This window comes from Priapulus caudatus, unplaced genomic scaffold (assembly GCF_000485595.1).
Source record: "Priapulus caudatus unplaced genomic scaffold, Priapulus_caudatus-5.0.1 Scaffold10, whole genome shotgun sequence".
Classification (NCBI taxonomy): domain Eukaryota; kingdom Metazoa; phylum Priapulida; class Priapulimorpha; order Priapulimorphida; family Priapulidae; genus Priapulus; species Priapulus caudatus.
In genome coordinates this window covers 345,407-360,955 of record NW_014577071.1, presented here as the reverse complement: position 1 = coordinate 360,955, position 15,549 = coordinate 345,407, and the positions used below count along the sequence as shown (strand labels likewise).

At 41.7% G+C, this 15,549-nt stretch overlaps 2 protein-coding genes across 9 annotated transcripts in view; both read right to left on the bottom strand.

The window, feature by feature from the left end:
• LOC106806896 (armadillo repeat-containing protein 3-like) overlaps positions 1 to 5,694 on the bottom strand; it is a 13,716-nt gene extending 8,022 nt beyond the window's left edge. The window contains exons 1-12 of the mRNA XM_014809044.1: positions 5,641 to 5,694; positions 5,326 to 5,443; positions 4,979 to 5,173; positions 4,464 to 4,665; positions 4,109 to 4,209; positions 3,687 to 3,892; positions 3,012 to 3,098; positions 2,744 to 2,858; positions 2,463 to 2,602; positions 2,108 to 2,250; positions 1,530 to 1,602; positions 1,017 to 1,153 (exon numbers count right to left, since the gene is read on the bottom strand). Coding sequence (XP_014664530.1) covers positions 1,017 to 1,153; positions 1,530 to 1,602; positions 2,108 to 2,250; positions 2,463 to 2,602; positions 2,744 to 2,858; positions 3,012 to 3,098; positions 3,687 to 3,892; positions 4,109 to 4,209; positions 4,464 to 4,665; positions 4,979 to 5,173; positions 5,326 to 5,443; positions 5,641 to 5,694 — 1,571 coding nt within the window. The remainder of the gene's footprint in view (positions 1 to 1,016; positions 1,154 to 1,529; positions 1,603 to 2,107; positions 2,251 to 2,462; positions 2,603 to 2,743; positions 2,859 to 3,011; positions 3,099 to 3,686; positions 3,893 to 4,108; positions 4,210 to 4,463; positions 4,666 to 4,978; positions 5,174 to 5,325; positions 5,444 to 5,640) is intronic.
• A 4,132-nt stretch (positions 5,695 to 9,826) lies between these two features.
• Positions 9,827 to 15,549, bottom strand: part of LOC106807115 (protein c-ets-1-A-like) — a 46,005-nt gene continuing 40,282 nt past the window's right edge. For 7 of the 8 annotated variants that reach the window (XM_014809379.1, XM_014809401.1, XM_014809393.1 and 4 more), the window contains 5 exons: positions 14,520 to 14,753; positions 13,889 to 14,128; positions 12,437 to 12,685; positions 11,375 to 11,588; positions 9,827 to 10,718 (listed from right to left, as the gene is read on the bottom strand). In XM_014809379.1, coding sequence (XP_014664865.1) covers positions 10,568 to 10,718; positions 11,375 to 11,588; positions 12,437 to 12,685; positions 13,889 to 14,128; positions 14,520 to 14,753 — 1,088 coding nt within the window. In that variant the 3' untranslated portion in view covers positions 9,827 to 10,567. The remainder of the gene's footprint in view (positions 10,719 to 11,374; positions 11,589 to 12,436; positions 12,686 to 13,888; positions 14,129 to 14,519; positions 14,754 to 15,549) is intronic. The other variant, XM_014809387.1, reaches the window with a different exon arrangement.

Sequence of the window (15,549 nt, the reverse complement as noted above, 5' to 3'; positions counted from 1 at the left end):
ATTAGTTAATACAAGAATACGGTTTGTGCGAAGCAAACTATGATTGCCATAGTTCCGTCCACCTTTTAAACTGTATTTTGCAGGCAATTGTTGTTCAGCAGAGTCTCTAGAGCTACCTCAGCGAAACTATATTTCTCCTGTCAATAACAAGCATAATTCCTGCAGCAGCTCCAGTGCCCTGTAGTATGAAGTTGAACTCATATAAATTTTGTGACACAATCACTTTCTTCACATTTATCTCACCCTCTCTCCGGCCCCTGTCTCTTCCTCTCCCTCTCCTTTCTCTCACCCTCCTCTCTCTCACTCTCTTCTCTCTCTCTCTCTCTCTCTCTCTCTCTCTCTCTTCTCTCTCTCTCTACTTCTCTCTCTCTCTCTGTGTGTGTCTCGCGCTGCTTCTCCGTCTTTCTTCCTGTCTCACCCATCCTTTCTCCTGAGCAATATGATTGGCATGAACATGTCTAGGAATATAAATATTCCAAATGACTTTGAGATCATACTCAAGGTGGATAACCAGATCTCTCTCTCTCTCAGTACGTAACAAGTACAAATGGAATAATAATGACTGCATTCACATGCGACCACTGCTATGTAAGTTAAATCCTTCCCGCGCCTATGATACGAGTACCGGGACACATAAGTACCGGGACACATAGCGGATCATGACCCTACAGGCGCATAGGGCGGTGCCTATCTCCGCTTCTGTAACCCTGAGGCCCCGCAGCTGCTTTCACAGTAAATGCTACAGTAGGGGGTTAGTCCACTGTAGCACTGCGAGTTAACTTGCCACACTCTTAGTCTATCTCTATTTGCTGAAGATTATTTTCTCTATAAGCAGAGAAGCCGCGTGTACCATTTTTCAAGTCTTTGGTATGACCCGACGGGGAGTTGAACCCCCGACCTTCCACATACGAGGCGGTCTGCTATGTAAACTACTCCTAAAATTAATTATGCTTATCGACAGGCTACACAATGGAGCACAACTACCACTGGTCACGTACCACGACCGAGACACTCACCCATGTTTGATCAATTCAATTGCCGTGCTCGTGTCCGCTGCACAAATCGCGACTGCCCAGCATGCAGTGCGTCGCACCTCCTCGCTATAAGATCGAAGAAGTTCTACAAGAGCTTCTACGGCTCCAGATGTTTGTAACTGTTACAGAGAAGTCCTGTGACGATTACCTTCCAAATACCATTCAGAACACAGGGAAAGATGGTGATGCTGATGTTATTGTTATTATTATTATTATTATTATTATTATTATTATTATCATCATCATCATCATCATCAACATCATCATTATTATTATCATCATCATCATCATGATCATCATCATCATCATCATCATCATCATCATCATCATCATCATCATCATCATCATTGATCGTCATAATTATTGTTATTATTATGCATACAAATCGTTGATAAATGGCAAAAACCTAGCTTGATTTATCAAAGTGCTGTGCTAGAAACATGCAAAGATGCAATATCAAGTCGAAGCCTATTTACGGCCACAGTAGGCCTATACCTCAAGCCTAGCTTCCCCATCTGTCGCCAAAGCACAAACTAACAGTGACGCATGGATCTGCAGTTGTGGATTTCTAAAATGAAATGCGAAAAACCATTTGTGCAGAAAATCCTTACTATAACATAATCATGGCTAAAATACTATACTAATCCTTTCAAAATTACGTTAGTTGGTCTTTTACTTAACATCTTTCCTCCATTTTTGCTAGGTGGGAAACCATGATACACATGGAGAATTCAAATTGTGGATAAATTGAATGTGATAAATAAACAAATTCAGAGAAAAAAAGCTTTCCTAATAACAGGTTGGCTTTCTGCACTGGATTCAGGAAAACGCTCCATTGGTAGTGTTCCCAACTTTGATATCATTAATGATTAATGATTAATGATTAATGATTAATGATTAATGATTGATAATCCTAACCCTAACCCTAACTCTAACCTAAATAACATTAAACCACAAACTAATATATGACCATGACCATATATATATATGTGTTATTATGACCATTAATGACATTAGAGTTGGTATAACTCCTAATGGAGTAAGCCTTCAGTTAATCCGACTGGAATCGTTACCCAGATTTCAGTGGCTCTAGAAGTATGCTGATGGCTCTGGACTGCAAAATCTCAGCACGCAGGCTATTGTCAGTTATGAGGTTTGTCAAAACTCCTGCTGCATTTATCATAACATCTGGAATTCCATCGGCAAGAAGTGTGACCTAAATTAAAAAAGGAAATGAACTACGTACAATAAAATTGCTCAACTGCCATAAACAGCCATAGGCATAGAGCAAAAGAATCAATTACACATATATCACGTATGGGTTTTATATGCATGCTATTAATTAAAAATGGCTATACTTGCTTAATTCTGCAATTAACCCGTAAGAAAAGGGTCGATGACAACTTTATATTAGTAATTAGTAATTACCAACGGTTCGATCCCTCCTTCATGTGACACTTGAGCAGAGATGTCATGACTGTCACGCGTCATCGTGGCAAGAACTAACAGCGCATATTTCCGCACGACGGCATCTTCACTCTCCAGTAAATGTACAGCCAGGCGAACACCTTGCAATTAACATGCAAATAACATGCAATTAACACCTGGCAATTAACGTGCCAATAACGACTTACATTCACGAAATCTTCGTTCGGTTCATTTTGTTTAACATCTTACATTTACTCTTCTCCGCTTAATAAGTCACTTACCGTCAGAGTCGCATATTACTTCTCGGCAGGACGGAAGCTCCGCGACTATGGAGAGGGTTTCGGCAGCTGCAGCTTGCAGTCCAGCGTGATCAATACTGAGCATCCCTACCAGCACCTACGACAGAACGCTAGGTGTAAAGCGATACGCAAAGCCAATGCAACGTTGACGACTGTGAATTCGTAGCGTGCGATTTGTACATTGATATGTGCAATTGTTTAGTGCATTGTGTGCGGGTGCATTGGGAAAAATGGCAAAGACTACACTCGCCTTTTCAACATTCATCTCCGGGCATTGTTTCTTTTGCTCTGGATGAGTGAAGAACCTGCCAATTGCCACAGCCGCCTGCTGCTTGACCTGTAATAGAGACATATGATAGTTATTTGGATGTGGATATAGTTAGCTTTGTTCGCGTGCTGGTAAGTATAGCATTTCGTTACGAAACGAAACAATTCTGATATTACCAGGAGTGGCATAATATCGACATCTATCTATGTTCTATATTGGCAATATAATCAAGTCTATATTATGACCATAGAAATAAGATACTAGCAAGCGCGTAGCCAGGGGGGGCCCTAGGAACCCCCAATCAACCCCCCACCCAATCAAAATCGAAATCCAAAAAAAATTATAGCCTAATCCTGGCCTCGTTAAGAAATTACAATTACAATTACAGTGTCTAAATTGATTTTAAAGCACTATTTTTACATTTAACTCAAAAAAAAATTTCAGACCACCAGACCCCTTGTTACTCGCTCGAGGACCCCCCCAATCCAAATTCCTGGCTACGCCCTTGGATACTAGTTAGACTAGTGTCTCTCTATATTTCTATGATTATGACACGCCTGATGTTACTTCAGCCACTGGCATGTCGATAACCAGAGCCTTTATACATGTATGTTGCATTTGCAGAAGGAAAAGCAGCAAGCAGAAGGAATAGCACACCTGATTCAGAGTACTCTCACTAGCCGCTTGCAGCAGAGTCTCGAAACCTCGGCACTGTGTCAGTTCCTCTGTGCACTCTATGTTAGTCAGACAGTTTGCAAGTATGTGCAAAGCTAGAGATGTGAGCTCATTGCTGATGTTATTCCGGATAAACTGTAGAAGTTTCTCGATGCCTCCTTGTTGTTTGAGCTCGTTGCGGCTCTCAACTTGATACGTACATAGAATAGCAGGTCTTATTGAATATTAGATAAGACTTACTTTGAGCCACCAGTAGAGTTTAAACTAAATAAATATGTTAAATGTTGTTGATATTGTTGCAATGATGCATAAATGGAAAAATCTTTTTTTAAATTGGTTTTCCATAACATATATTTCCATATGTCTATATATTTACATGGTTGCCTAATTTAAAAGCGACTTACAATCGTTGGTGATTTGTACAAGAGCTAAAAGGGCCACGTCCTGTATGACAGGGTATTCTGACTGGATGAGAGCTAGCAAATGTTGAATAGCTCCGAGATCTCTGTAAATATACATTGCCTATTGATCTGTATGCTGCAGTTATCATAAACATCTTGGATACATTATTACATGCAATGGCAGTTCAAAAGCTTAAACACCTGAACCTATCTACATATGCAGAGATTCAGGAAGGTCATAAACTGTGACAGGAAATATAACAGCTATTACCCACTCAGTAATAATATATTCAGTTAGAAGTTCAAATCATAATGGGAAACATTGCTGGAACGCACTGTAATCAATAATGATACGGACCTGACTAGTGATATTGCAGCAAAATCTTGTAGGAGAAGAGCAATGCATTCTGCAGAATTCTTCTGCACATCTGGATCTGATGATTCGATCATAGTGACCAAAGGCTGAAGCACATCTTCTGACTGAAGTTGTGTCTTTCCACTGTAATCTTTAGCCATATTCATCATACACAGAGTTGCAAACTCATGCACCAAGACATCCTCTGCAATCAAGAAAAAGAAAAAAATGATGCAGATTACACATTAAAATTACAACTGATACTAACTAAAGATAATTAATATTATACTCTTGTATCATATATACATATATGAGCAATGCAATATTAGCCTTTGGCTTATAACGAAGGTTTAGTAAAACCATAGATCTATGAATATAATGAAATTTAATTCACATATTCACGCTAGCTTAATGCTGCAAATTTTCCTGATTCTGCAGAAGCATGATGGCATTGCAGCTCTACCATGGATGCACATGGACAGAATCTATTCAAGTCAAATTAGAGTACAATATTTAACCTTGTGGATTTAGTAAAGCAGAGATCACAGGAACACAGTTCAGTTTACGGCACATCGCCCGAGCCTGCGAGTTCGACGAAAGCAGTCCCAGGACCATGCAGGCATGAGTCTTTACAGACCTATCTTCATGCTGCACTAAACGAAAGACAGGTTCGACTGCACCTAGCTTGACCAGGTCATCCTTGTTAGTATCACCTGTAAATGAAAGGGGCATCATATACAGTAAATAACTAACCAATTAGGTACTTGAAAAACTATTAAAATGGGCATTTGAAGGGGACAGTGACACTGTTAAATTATAAATACAAAGAATATATATTGCAAAGTACATGTGATTCAAGACTTACATTTCTCTGCATATTTGTACAGGGAAAAACAGACTTTGACCAGAATATCTTGCTCATCACTTTTTAGCATCAACACAGCCGTTCCTGCTGTTTTACTTTCCAGTATAACAGGATCAAACTAAAAATGTAAGCTTTTATTATCAAATCGTACAATAGTAAATATTATACCTATAGTGGATACAAAACAAAATTTTGCACTTTCCTACATAAAATTTAATGGGTTTACTAGTATAGTATATGCAGTATAGTCACTATGCAGACTATAATGGAGTAGATATTCATTATTGACTCTCTTCATCTAACTGTGAAATGTACCATATCAAGCGATGGTGACTTGGCTTCATTCTTTCCTTGTCTTTTTGGACCCATCCTGATGAATACCTTATGACTTCACCTAATGACCTCACCTTATGACTTCACCTAATGAGCCCCAAGAGAAACAGCTGGAGAATTTGTAAATGTAATCACATCATTTCGCAAACAGGTTCGAGATGCAACACTGAAGACTCAACGGGTTTAGGATGCCGTGATTTGCATATGCATTGATTTGTACAAAATTAATACACTTGTACGTGGCACAGCAGTGAGTTGGGAAATATTTACTCATAGAATTTAGCACGTGCGACGAATTTTAATACAAATTGTAATAATGTAAATAAATTCTAATTGCATGCGAATAAACATAAAGAAAAACTTACTCAACCTGTTACTTGCCAACATTATCAGTGAGCCAACCAATGCTAAGTCTCACTCTCATGAGCGCTTACTAACAAAGCTCCTACGTCCAAAGAGTCTACCATATTTTCCCATGGTAATCATATAACTGTTGCCATGGACAATGCCAGTGATCGTAGCGACCATAATTATTATTATGGTAGCGACAACATTACGGTTACCATAGTTACATCTCAGAGCGAGCGCAACCACAAACAATGAGAGCGTGAAACGCGCGTTCGATTGTCATACAAGAGTGAACCGAGGTGTGAGAAAAAGCAGGGGACATTATATACATCTCCGTGAGTCCGTGTAAGTTCGTGCGAACGAATGCTCTAGTAATTAACTTACCAAAACAAACAGGAGCCATCATCGAAATACAGTAACTATCGCGCACGTGTCACCAGAATCATCTACGCATGCGCCAGTTGTGACGTCATCCACGTTGCGAAATCCAAGATCGTCTGTTCGGCTTATTCAGATACGATAGCCGCTATCATATGCTAAACGGTAAGTTACCTCATTACCCCATCATGATTGGTCTTCAGAGTAAAGGGTACTATGTCGAAGACGAGGAACAGCTATCGTATCACAGTTTACCCTGATAAACAGTGCTTTGCTTAGGTTATACACTGTAGTAACGACAATGTGTCACTAAGTAATCACATTTTAGTACATTTTATCAGGAGTCTATCAATATTGATAAACTCCTGATTTTATTGCTACGGTTTACCAGCGCTTCTACGCTGTACTTCAAATAAAAAAAATCGAACTAAATGCTATACATGTAGTATTACTGCATTCGGAAACAAATAAGCGAAAATCGGTATATTGCCACTTATAATCTATCACTCGTATTTTTCACGGTGCCATAGGCGCACAAAACGAGTCTCGGTCTAATCCAACAACCGATATCCTATACTAATCAGGTATAATAATAATATATTTCATCGGTCTGTTAATATATGGCCAGACCTATATTAAAATTATACGAAGTGCCATGAACCCCCATGATCTCTTCAGTTCCGTGTTACAGGTGACGCAAAAACGTGTATTGCTCTGTGAAACACGCATAATAAGTGCGCAGTAAAGGAGGTACGCTTTGCGCGTTGTGGGATAAATTTAATTAAGAGCTAATAACACTACTAATAATAAGGTATTATTAGCTCTTGATTTAATGCAGAGATATAAAAGAGCGAGGGTGTGTTCTCTCAACCTCTCTTCACTGAATATACTTGACTCTGAGGCGGCGGAGGGGAATGCCAATTATTATATTTGCAGGTGCATGTCATCTATGTAAATTTACTGCCTGAACGAAAGCATAGGTACGGCTATATAATTGTGTCGTATACACAGAACGTTTGCTTCCGGTAATTTTGTCAGAAAGCGTGCTCTAATAAGCAGTCCCCAAATCACCGACTGCAGCAGAGAAACACACTAGCTTTCATCATGCCCGCAACCAATGAAAAAAAGCCGCACGCGCGCAAGCACACAAGCACCCGCACGCGCACACGCCGCCCGCCCGCACGCACGCACGCGCGCGCGCATGCACGCACACACATACACACAATAGGACACGTAAATTGGCAGCTTTGATTTGGGTTACATCAGAAAAGACTGTAATTAATAGCGATTTCTATTACAATACAGTACCCTCACTGAATCGACTCGTTGTTGTGCAAATGGTTGCACCACCATTATAATCAAGCGCAGAAGAAATTCTAAACAATGGCGATGTTTTGCAATGCTTAGACGTATTGTAGATAGTCAAACACATATCAAACACATGTGTGTTTGATATTTGATTGTGTCAAACACATAATTTATGCCATAATAAGGTTGCAGTTATGTTAGATGTAACATATTCAATGTGCGACAAATAAATAAATTAATAAAATGAGCACATATAGGTCATATTGAAATAAAAGTACACATTTTATTTTATTTTGTAACAGCTCCTCACTTCATCACAAAATGCGTTTCTGACGTCCGTATTATAGGACAACAATGCTGTGATATAAACAATATGTATATATATATGTATAATGACAAAGAACTATGTTACAGAATATTTCATATTGACATTTTACTCAAAAATCAGCGCGAGATAAAATTTCAATACGAACTGAAAGCCACTTCATTATGTAATGTTCACGATATCGAGAAAAATATGTCGAATAATCTTTATCAATATAATAATATCTTAAGCCCAGCCTGACATTGTAATGAGTGCAGAATTTGAGATTACTTGCCCACCGTCTTTCCTTCGTTCACATTGCGACATATCGGGAAAGGCAGAACTAACATACTATAATCACTGACACGTGTTTACGTCGTGACGTCCGCATAGCGTTGAGAAAGTCCGCCAATACAGAATATTTACGCGTATAAACACTACGTTCCCGTATAAAATATAATCTGTTAACAGTAACACCCCAGGTTATTAGCAGAGACGTTTATGGATATAGATGATTCTAGATTCCTTGCTAGACTCAATCAGTTCTCTACACTGGCATGCAGAGCTACATTTCAGAGGGGCCCTGTAACCTTTACCTTCATAAATAATAACTTTTTTTTCTAGGGCAGAATACCCAGAATAGCCACCAAAAACCAACAAATAACATAACAGAAAAGTGCTGAACAGGGCCAACTAATTTCGAGCATGAATGGGCGGGCACAGAAGAATAGGAAGCGATTCCTTGTCGAAGATTCGTAATGGGGACACTCCCAGCTTTAAGGGTACAGATAATGCATTTTTATTGCAATGAACAACCTTTACTTTTCATGCGTCCTTCAGGCAATGCAATATCAATTTTCGATTGAGTTACACCTACAAAGACACCATACTGGAGTGCACAAACTACTTGTTAGCACTCTAGTAATATTATAACATGACAACATGGCGCACCCCACGTTTTATATCAGCACAAGGTTATACGAAAAATATCTGCTCTCTAAGGTAATTCTATTTTACAAAATAAACATTTTTACTACCTGTACATAAAGGTATAACCTATAATAACATGACATAATTGTGGCCTCTAGTATAGCAATTATAGGGTTCCCTCCAAGCCATGTAAAAGCACCTCACTATCTCAGATGGTGAGAAAAAAATAATTAGGCCCTTTACTTTCAGATCAGTTATATGAAAATGTAAAGCAGAAAAATCCTTTAACTGATCAAAAGGTTCAGGATTCTCTGATTATACATAATAGCCAAAAATACTCAATCTAGCACATAGGTGTTAAGGTATTAGTTAACATTACAACAGTTCACTTTACATAGAAAGCATCAAGCCATTTAAAAATGAAAGTGTTCTGATTAAAAAGAAACAATTTTCTACAGTATTTTATGTTATTATTACAGTAGAGGTTCATGGCTGCCTTCCGTCATTTTTATTTATGCCAATAGATGGGGTTTCACATCTATTGAACAAATTTTAGTTTAAGATAATATTATACTGGCACATGAATAGCTAAAATATTAACTTTACATATAAATTCTGCTTAATGATAGGATTCATTATAATGAGAAATATACACAGTTGGTTAACACTTAGAAATTTCTGGAATTCTTCCGAGATCCAGAAACGGTGGGAACCCTTGAACTGCAAAAACATTAGTTCAGACAAGAGCCAACTTTGGTTTATGGCCGTTCTCAATACACGATTTTGTTACACATCTTGTGCACAAACGGCTGCCCAAGACAGCACCCCTCCCCCCACACTCAACTCCCACCCACCACACTCAACTCCCACCCACCACACACGACTCCCGCCCCCCACACACGACTCCCGCCCCCCAAGTTCCAGTCGCAACAGTGGCACAGACAACACTGAGAAACAGTAGCATGTATCACAGACCAGTCTCAGCGTGAACAAAAAAAGAAAATAGACCAATTTTCCTCGACAAACTGGCGCTTTCACAGTTTTTTTTTAAATCTTTCGCAGCCTCCTGCTTATATTCGTGGTCATTCTTGTGCCACTCACGCGCATCCTTCTCCCTCGAGATGTGCACCACGACGGTAACCGCGCACGCCTGGTGCACGACAGAGCCGGTAAAGCGATCTTCGGAGGCAGCAGCATGCCAGGTGCTCCCCTCTGGCGACGACGATTCCACTCGCCGCGCCGGCCCGCTCGCACACATTTGTCCAGCAAGCTTCGGTCGTACCGCTGCGCGTGCGACGCCAGCGTCCGTCTCCGTCCTTCGCAAAACTTCGACGCAAGAGAAGTGTCCGGCTCCCGACTCCGCGCCGCGATCGAGCGAGCGACGCTCACACTGTTTTTCGGCGTTCGATGCGTCTGCGGGCTCAATGCGACGTCCGCGATAACGTCCCCTCACGTCCCGACGTCGGCGTTCCGACGACGCAGCGTATGTACATCCCGTCCGCACGAGCGCTCTCGAACAATCGAACGAACGGTCCAGCGTCCCTCCCACTGAGCAAGGAACATGCCACTACACGCACACGTTCACTCGGCGTCCCTCGCAAAGAACATACCGCGTGAACCGCACGCACCGCATGCACATGTTCACTCGGCTTCCTTCGGCTCTGGTTTGACGTCGACGAGGCGATGCAGCTCCTCTGGCGTGAATCCTAGCAAGCTCTGCAGGTCACAGACGAATCTGTACACGTAGCGCTTACCCGCAGTCTTGTGGATGATGTTCTTGTCATAATAGTACCTGCAACATCGGAGTAACAAATTGATTTATATATATATATATATTGAATAATATATAACAATATTGAATGATATTGAAATATCTACAGTGGTTTATTCAGTGCCCGTTGCGCAGAAAAAAAACCGCATCCGGTCCGATCGGATAAGACAACTAACAAATTGTTATCGTCCTGCAAGATATCGACGCTTAGATCGAGGCAAAACACGTGAACTTTTATCAGTCCTTCTCGCAAGTTGCAGGATTTAAAAAAAAAACATCTGTCGGGCATGTCATCGAGAATAAACTTGCAAAGGTTATAAAAATGCCGATCGGATCTACTCAAAATCCAACAACACGCGACCACTGCCTCTGTATCAGTAGTGACTACATCAATGTCACGTATAGAAAATATATTTTCAGGGGCCTGTACAATCATAAACCAGGTCGAGTTTATTTTAAATGTTTTTGCACCTCGACACAAACAGACGACAAAATCTAGCAGCAGACACGAGTTACGCCGTACCTCAACCCCGCAACAGCTTCTCGTAGCTAATTTTTGGCTTTTATTTGCACCTTTTTTGTGCGAATACACACCGACCCAAACGCCCTTCAACGAACCGTCTAGTAACGGAAACAGGACCGACAAAATCTAGCAGCAGACACGAGTTACGCCGTACCTCAACCCCCGCGACAGCTTCTCGTAGTTCATTTTTGGCTTGTTCTTGCGGATTCCCCAGCGCCGTGCCACCTCGTCCGGGTCGGACAACTTGAACTCCCAGCCGTCGCCCGTCCACGCGATGAAGTGCTGGCAGCTCTTATCCGTGAGCAGCTCCAGCAGAAACTGCCACAGCTGTATTGGTCCACTGCCTGAGGGCATCAGAGAGGCAACGACTACGTCAAATATTGAAAAGCTGCCCTTCAGCTAGTTCAGTGAGCGTAACTACGACGCGATGCACGATGTTACGTTACGATGACGTTTAGATCGAACGATTAACGATTAGATCGAACGTTTCGACAAACGTTTCGATGATGTTTAGTTAAATAAACTTTTCGATGACATTTAGTTAAACAAACTTTTCGATGACGTTTCGACGACGTTTAGTTAAACGAACGTTTTGATGACGTTTAGTTAAACGAACATTTTGATGACGTTTAGTTAAATGAACGTTTCGACGACGTTTAGTTAAATGAACTTTTCGATGACGTTTAGATAAACGAAATGTCTCTCTGTCGCTTGTCTCGCTCTAGGTAACGTTACACCATTTACTAATGTTCACAGCTAGGCAAAATCTATTACAATTGATCGATACTTAATACTATAATATATATGTATATAAAAAATATATATAATATCACATTGGGTCGGGATATATATTGGGTCGTGTCACGTCACATCTCATCGCGTCACATCATATCATATCAGTATATTTTATCACATTCATAACACACGCCCATAGTTTTTTAGGCACATTTTTTGGCACGGAACTGCGAACGCGATAGATAGAGCCACAAAACATTCAGTCAGAAAGATAGATGGGTAGAGCCCACGAAACATTTAAAGAAGGCGCCGTGCAACCGCCCCTTCACGATTCGCCTCCGCCACGGCGACGCAAGAAATCGTCACCGTCTCTACCTAAGAGACGAACATTCAAAAAGTGCGCAAGGCGACAGCGCAAGCATCACCTTCACGATTCCGCCGCCGCGGCAACGACGACGCAAGAAATCGCCACCGTCTCTACCTGAGTATCCGGCGAGGGCTGCCGCCTGTATGACCGGCTTCGACTCTCCACCGGCGCCGCTGCCGCCGCCGTGCTGCAGCATGTCTCGCAGCGGTGCGTATCCGCCCGTCTGCTGCGTCGCCATGCCGACCATGCCGTCCGCCGTCGGCCATCCCTCACTCATCGATGACGGAACCGTCTGGAATGGCGGCTCGTAGATGCCCTGGAAGCGGCCCTGGTGTTCCATCATGTGCGGCGCTTCGCAGGGCCCTGACAGAACGAATCAAATCACGAAATTAATATTAATATAAATTCATAATAACTTAATAATTAATATTATTAAGTTATTATTAAGTTAATTAGTCTAGTTATCAGGTAAGTATAAGTTGATTATTATTAGGAATATTATAATTATTAACAAAATTGTCTTTCGCTGAGTTGTGAAGGTCGTGCGATCGCTAGATTGAGTGCGAGTGTCGTGAGATGTGCCGAGCGAGAGGAAAGAGTGAGACGAGGGGACAAGACAGACTAGTTTCGACAGACGATTGATTAGCTTTGACAGACAACTCAACAGACTAGGTTTGAAAAACGGCTTTGCCGCAGCAATCATTGATTGCAGATGGTCGAAGCAACACAAAATTTCGTTAAAAATTATTTGCTGAATGAGTAGGTCATTGGGTATGTTTCTCCAGCTTCTCACTCATACAGACACTCTATCGTGGGATAACTTATCGTGCAAAAATTCACTACGAAAACAGAAATTGGTATACACGAGTACGTCAAAATTGCTAATTTTAAACTTTGGCAAAAACATTTAAACTTTTTTATCTTTTGGCAAGCATATTTACAGCTAACAAAAAAACTGTCATTTGATCGTTATCATTTGTCAAGTGCAATCGTTTGCAGAATGCTCGAAACATCGCCACCTGAACCAGGACAGATTTTTAGACAGATTATGCTGAGTCAGCAACCGGTCACAAAATCCCATCACGTTCACACGTTCACACGTTCACACAACACACAACATTAGTCCATTTTACGAAAAAAGAAATCCACACCGATATAACGTTAGAAGAAAGTCACTCCGAGCCATCGTAGTATTTCAATCGGTCTAACTTAGTCAAGCGCGTAGCCAGGGGGGGGGTCCTGGGGCCCTAGGACCACCCCAATCAAAATCAAAATCGAAAAAGAATTTTTTTTTAAATTCAAAAATTCAAAAATTCAAAAAAAAGAGCTGCAGAAGAAATAGTATTGAACAAAACAGCATCTAAATTGATTTTGAAGCACTATTTTTACATTTAACTCGGAAAAAAAATTTGTTACTCGCTCGAGGACCCCCCCCCAATCCAAATTCCTGGCTACGCCCTTGAACTTAGTATTAAGTGTCTGGTCTTACTACCACTGAAAAGACAGTTGCAGAAGTAGTGACAGACTACACAGAAACATTTCGGGAGGAATGCTATGCCTTCTCACCTCTGTACATATTTTGATGATGTCGCTGGTAGGTTGGTCTATATTTCTGCTCCTGTTGCAACAGTGGTGTGTGCCTACTGTAGAACTCATTCGGACTTCCCTCCAGGTAACCGTTGGTCGGCGGCGGACCCTCCAGACCGTGATACTCGCTGGAGTCATCGTATCCAGGCATGATCAACGCCTCCTCCGAATTGATATCGTTCAGCGTGTGCATGCTGTCCGATAACTGATATGTGTGACCTAGAAGCAAAAAAAACGTGCATGTAGGACACACAATCGTATGTATAGTCACCACCACAATACATTCAAAGTTATACTGATCAACAATAATGTAAACAGGGATGCGAGTTCATGTAGAAATGATGAATGTCCATGTCCATGTTACAATAATGTCTCGTACTTGCATATTTCTTCTAAAAGGAATATATATCTATCGCAAAGAATCATAGACAAATGAAAATCAATAACAGATTATTGACGATCCGTTCTTTCTGATCAAACCCTAACAGATTAGTTTTTCTACTAATGCATTTGTCTTCTAACTTGCAGCTCAATTCCTTTTCAATCTGTATCAAACATGTCAGCTACACAAGTGACAAGACAAGACTAGCTAGTGAAGACGACTACTCACTTTCGTGAACGAACGGCTGGTGGCTCGGCATAGACGTAATATTGTGGATCTTATTGTGCTCCTGCTGCTGCTGCTGCTGCTGTTGCTGTTGCTGCTGCTGTTGTTGTTGTTGCTGCTGCTGCTGCTGTTGCTGATACCCCTCCTGGAAGAACTCGTTGAACTCCGGTCCGCACACGGAAGACTCGTAAAAGTTCGACGGCACGTTTTCGAGTGAAGCCCGATCCTTCTCCGAATCTAAAAGTAGGCGGGAGCAAACTGAAGGCGGGTTGGTCAAGGTTGCCGCGTGGACATTGGAGAAAAAGCAGATGCGCAAAGACAGTGGCATAAGTGATCACATGTTTGGACAGGCGACGACAGATGCGGCCCTACAGCATGCTTGCTCGAGTTCGCTCCCCAGTCTAGTCCTCTTAGGGTAGGCGAGCCGTGTAGCGCTAATATAGGGCGCATGTATGCACATCAAAAGTACCCACGGATCAGTGCTTTGATTAGAGGTAGCGCGCGCGTGTTTCAGTAGTAGTGTGTGGATGGATGGTCGAATGTGGTCGGGCATGGATGGATGGCCATGCAGGTGTAGGTGGTCGGACGCGGGTGGGTGGTGGTGCATGTATATCTGCGTGCTGATAAGTGTAGGAGAGGTGGTGCGTGAGCGGAGGGAGAGGTGTGCGGTGGCTGGGTGGGGTACGGGGTGGTCACGCATGTGTAAATGAGCATACGTGGATAGTCGGCTGCGCGTGTACAGGTGGTCATGTGTGGATGAGTGGTCACGTGTGAATAGGTGATTGTGCAAGTATATGGGGTGGGTGTGCATGGATAGGTAATTAACTGTGGATGAGTGTGTGTTCATCTGTGGATGCGCGGTCTATGCAGATCGGTAATCAATGTATAGGTGGGCATTAGTAGATAGATGGTTGTGCAACTGATGGGTAGTGACACAGAAATGAGTGGCGAATGAAAGGTAACATGGAGGAGTGGTGAATGAGAGGTAACATGGAGGAGTGGTGAATGAGAGGTAACATGGAGGAGTGGTGAA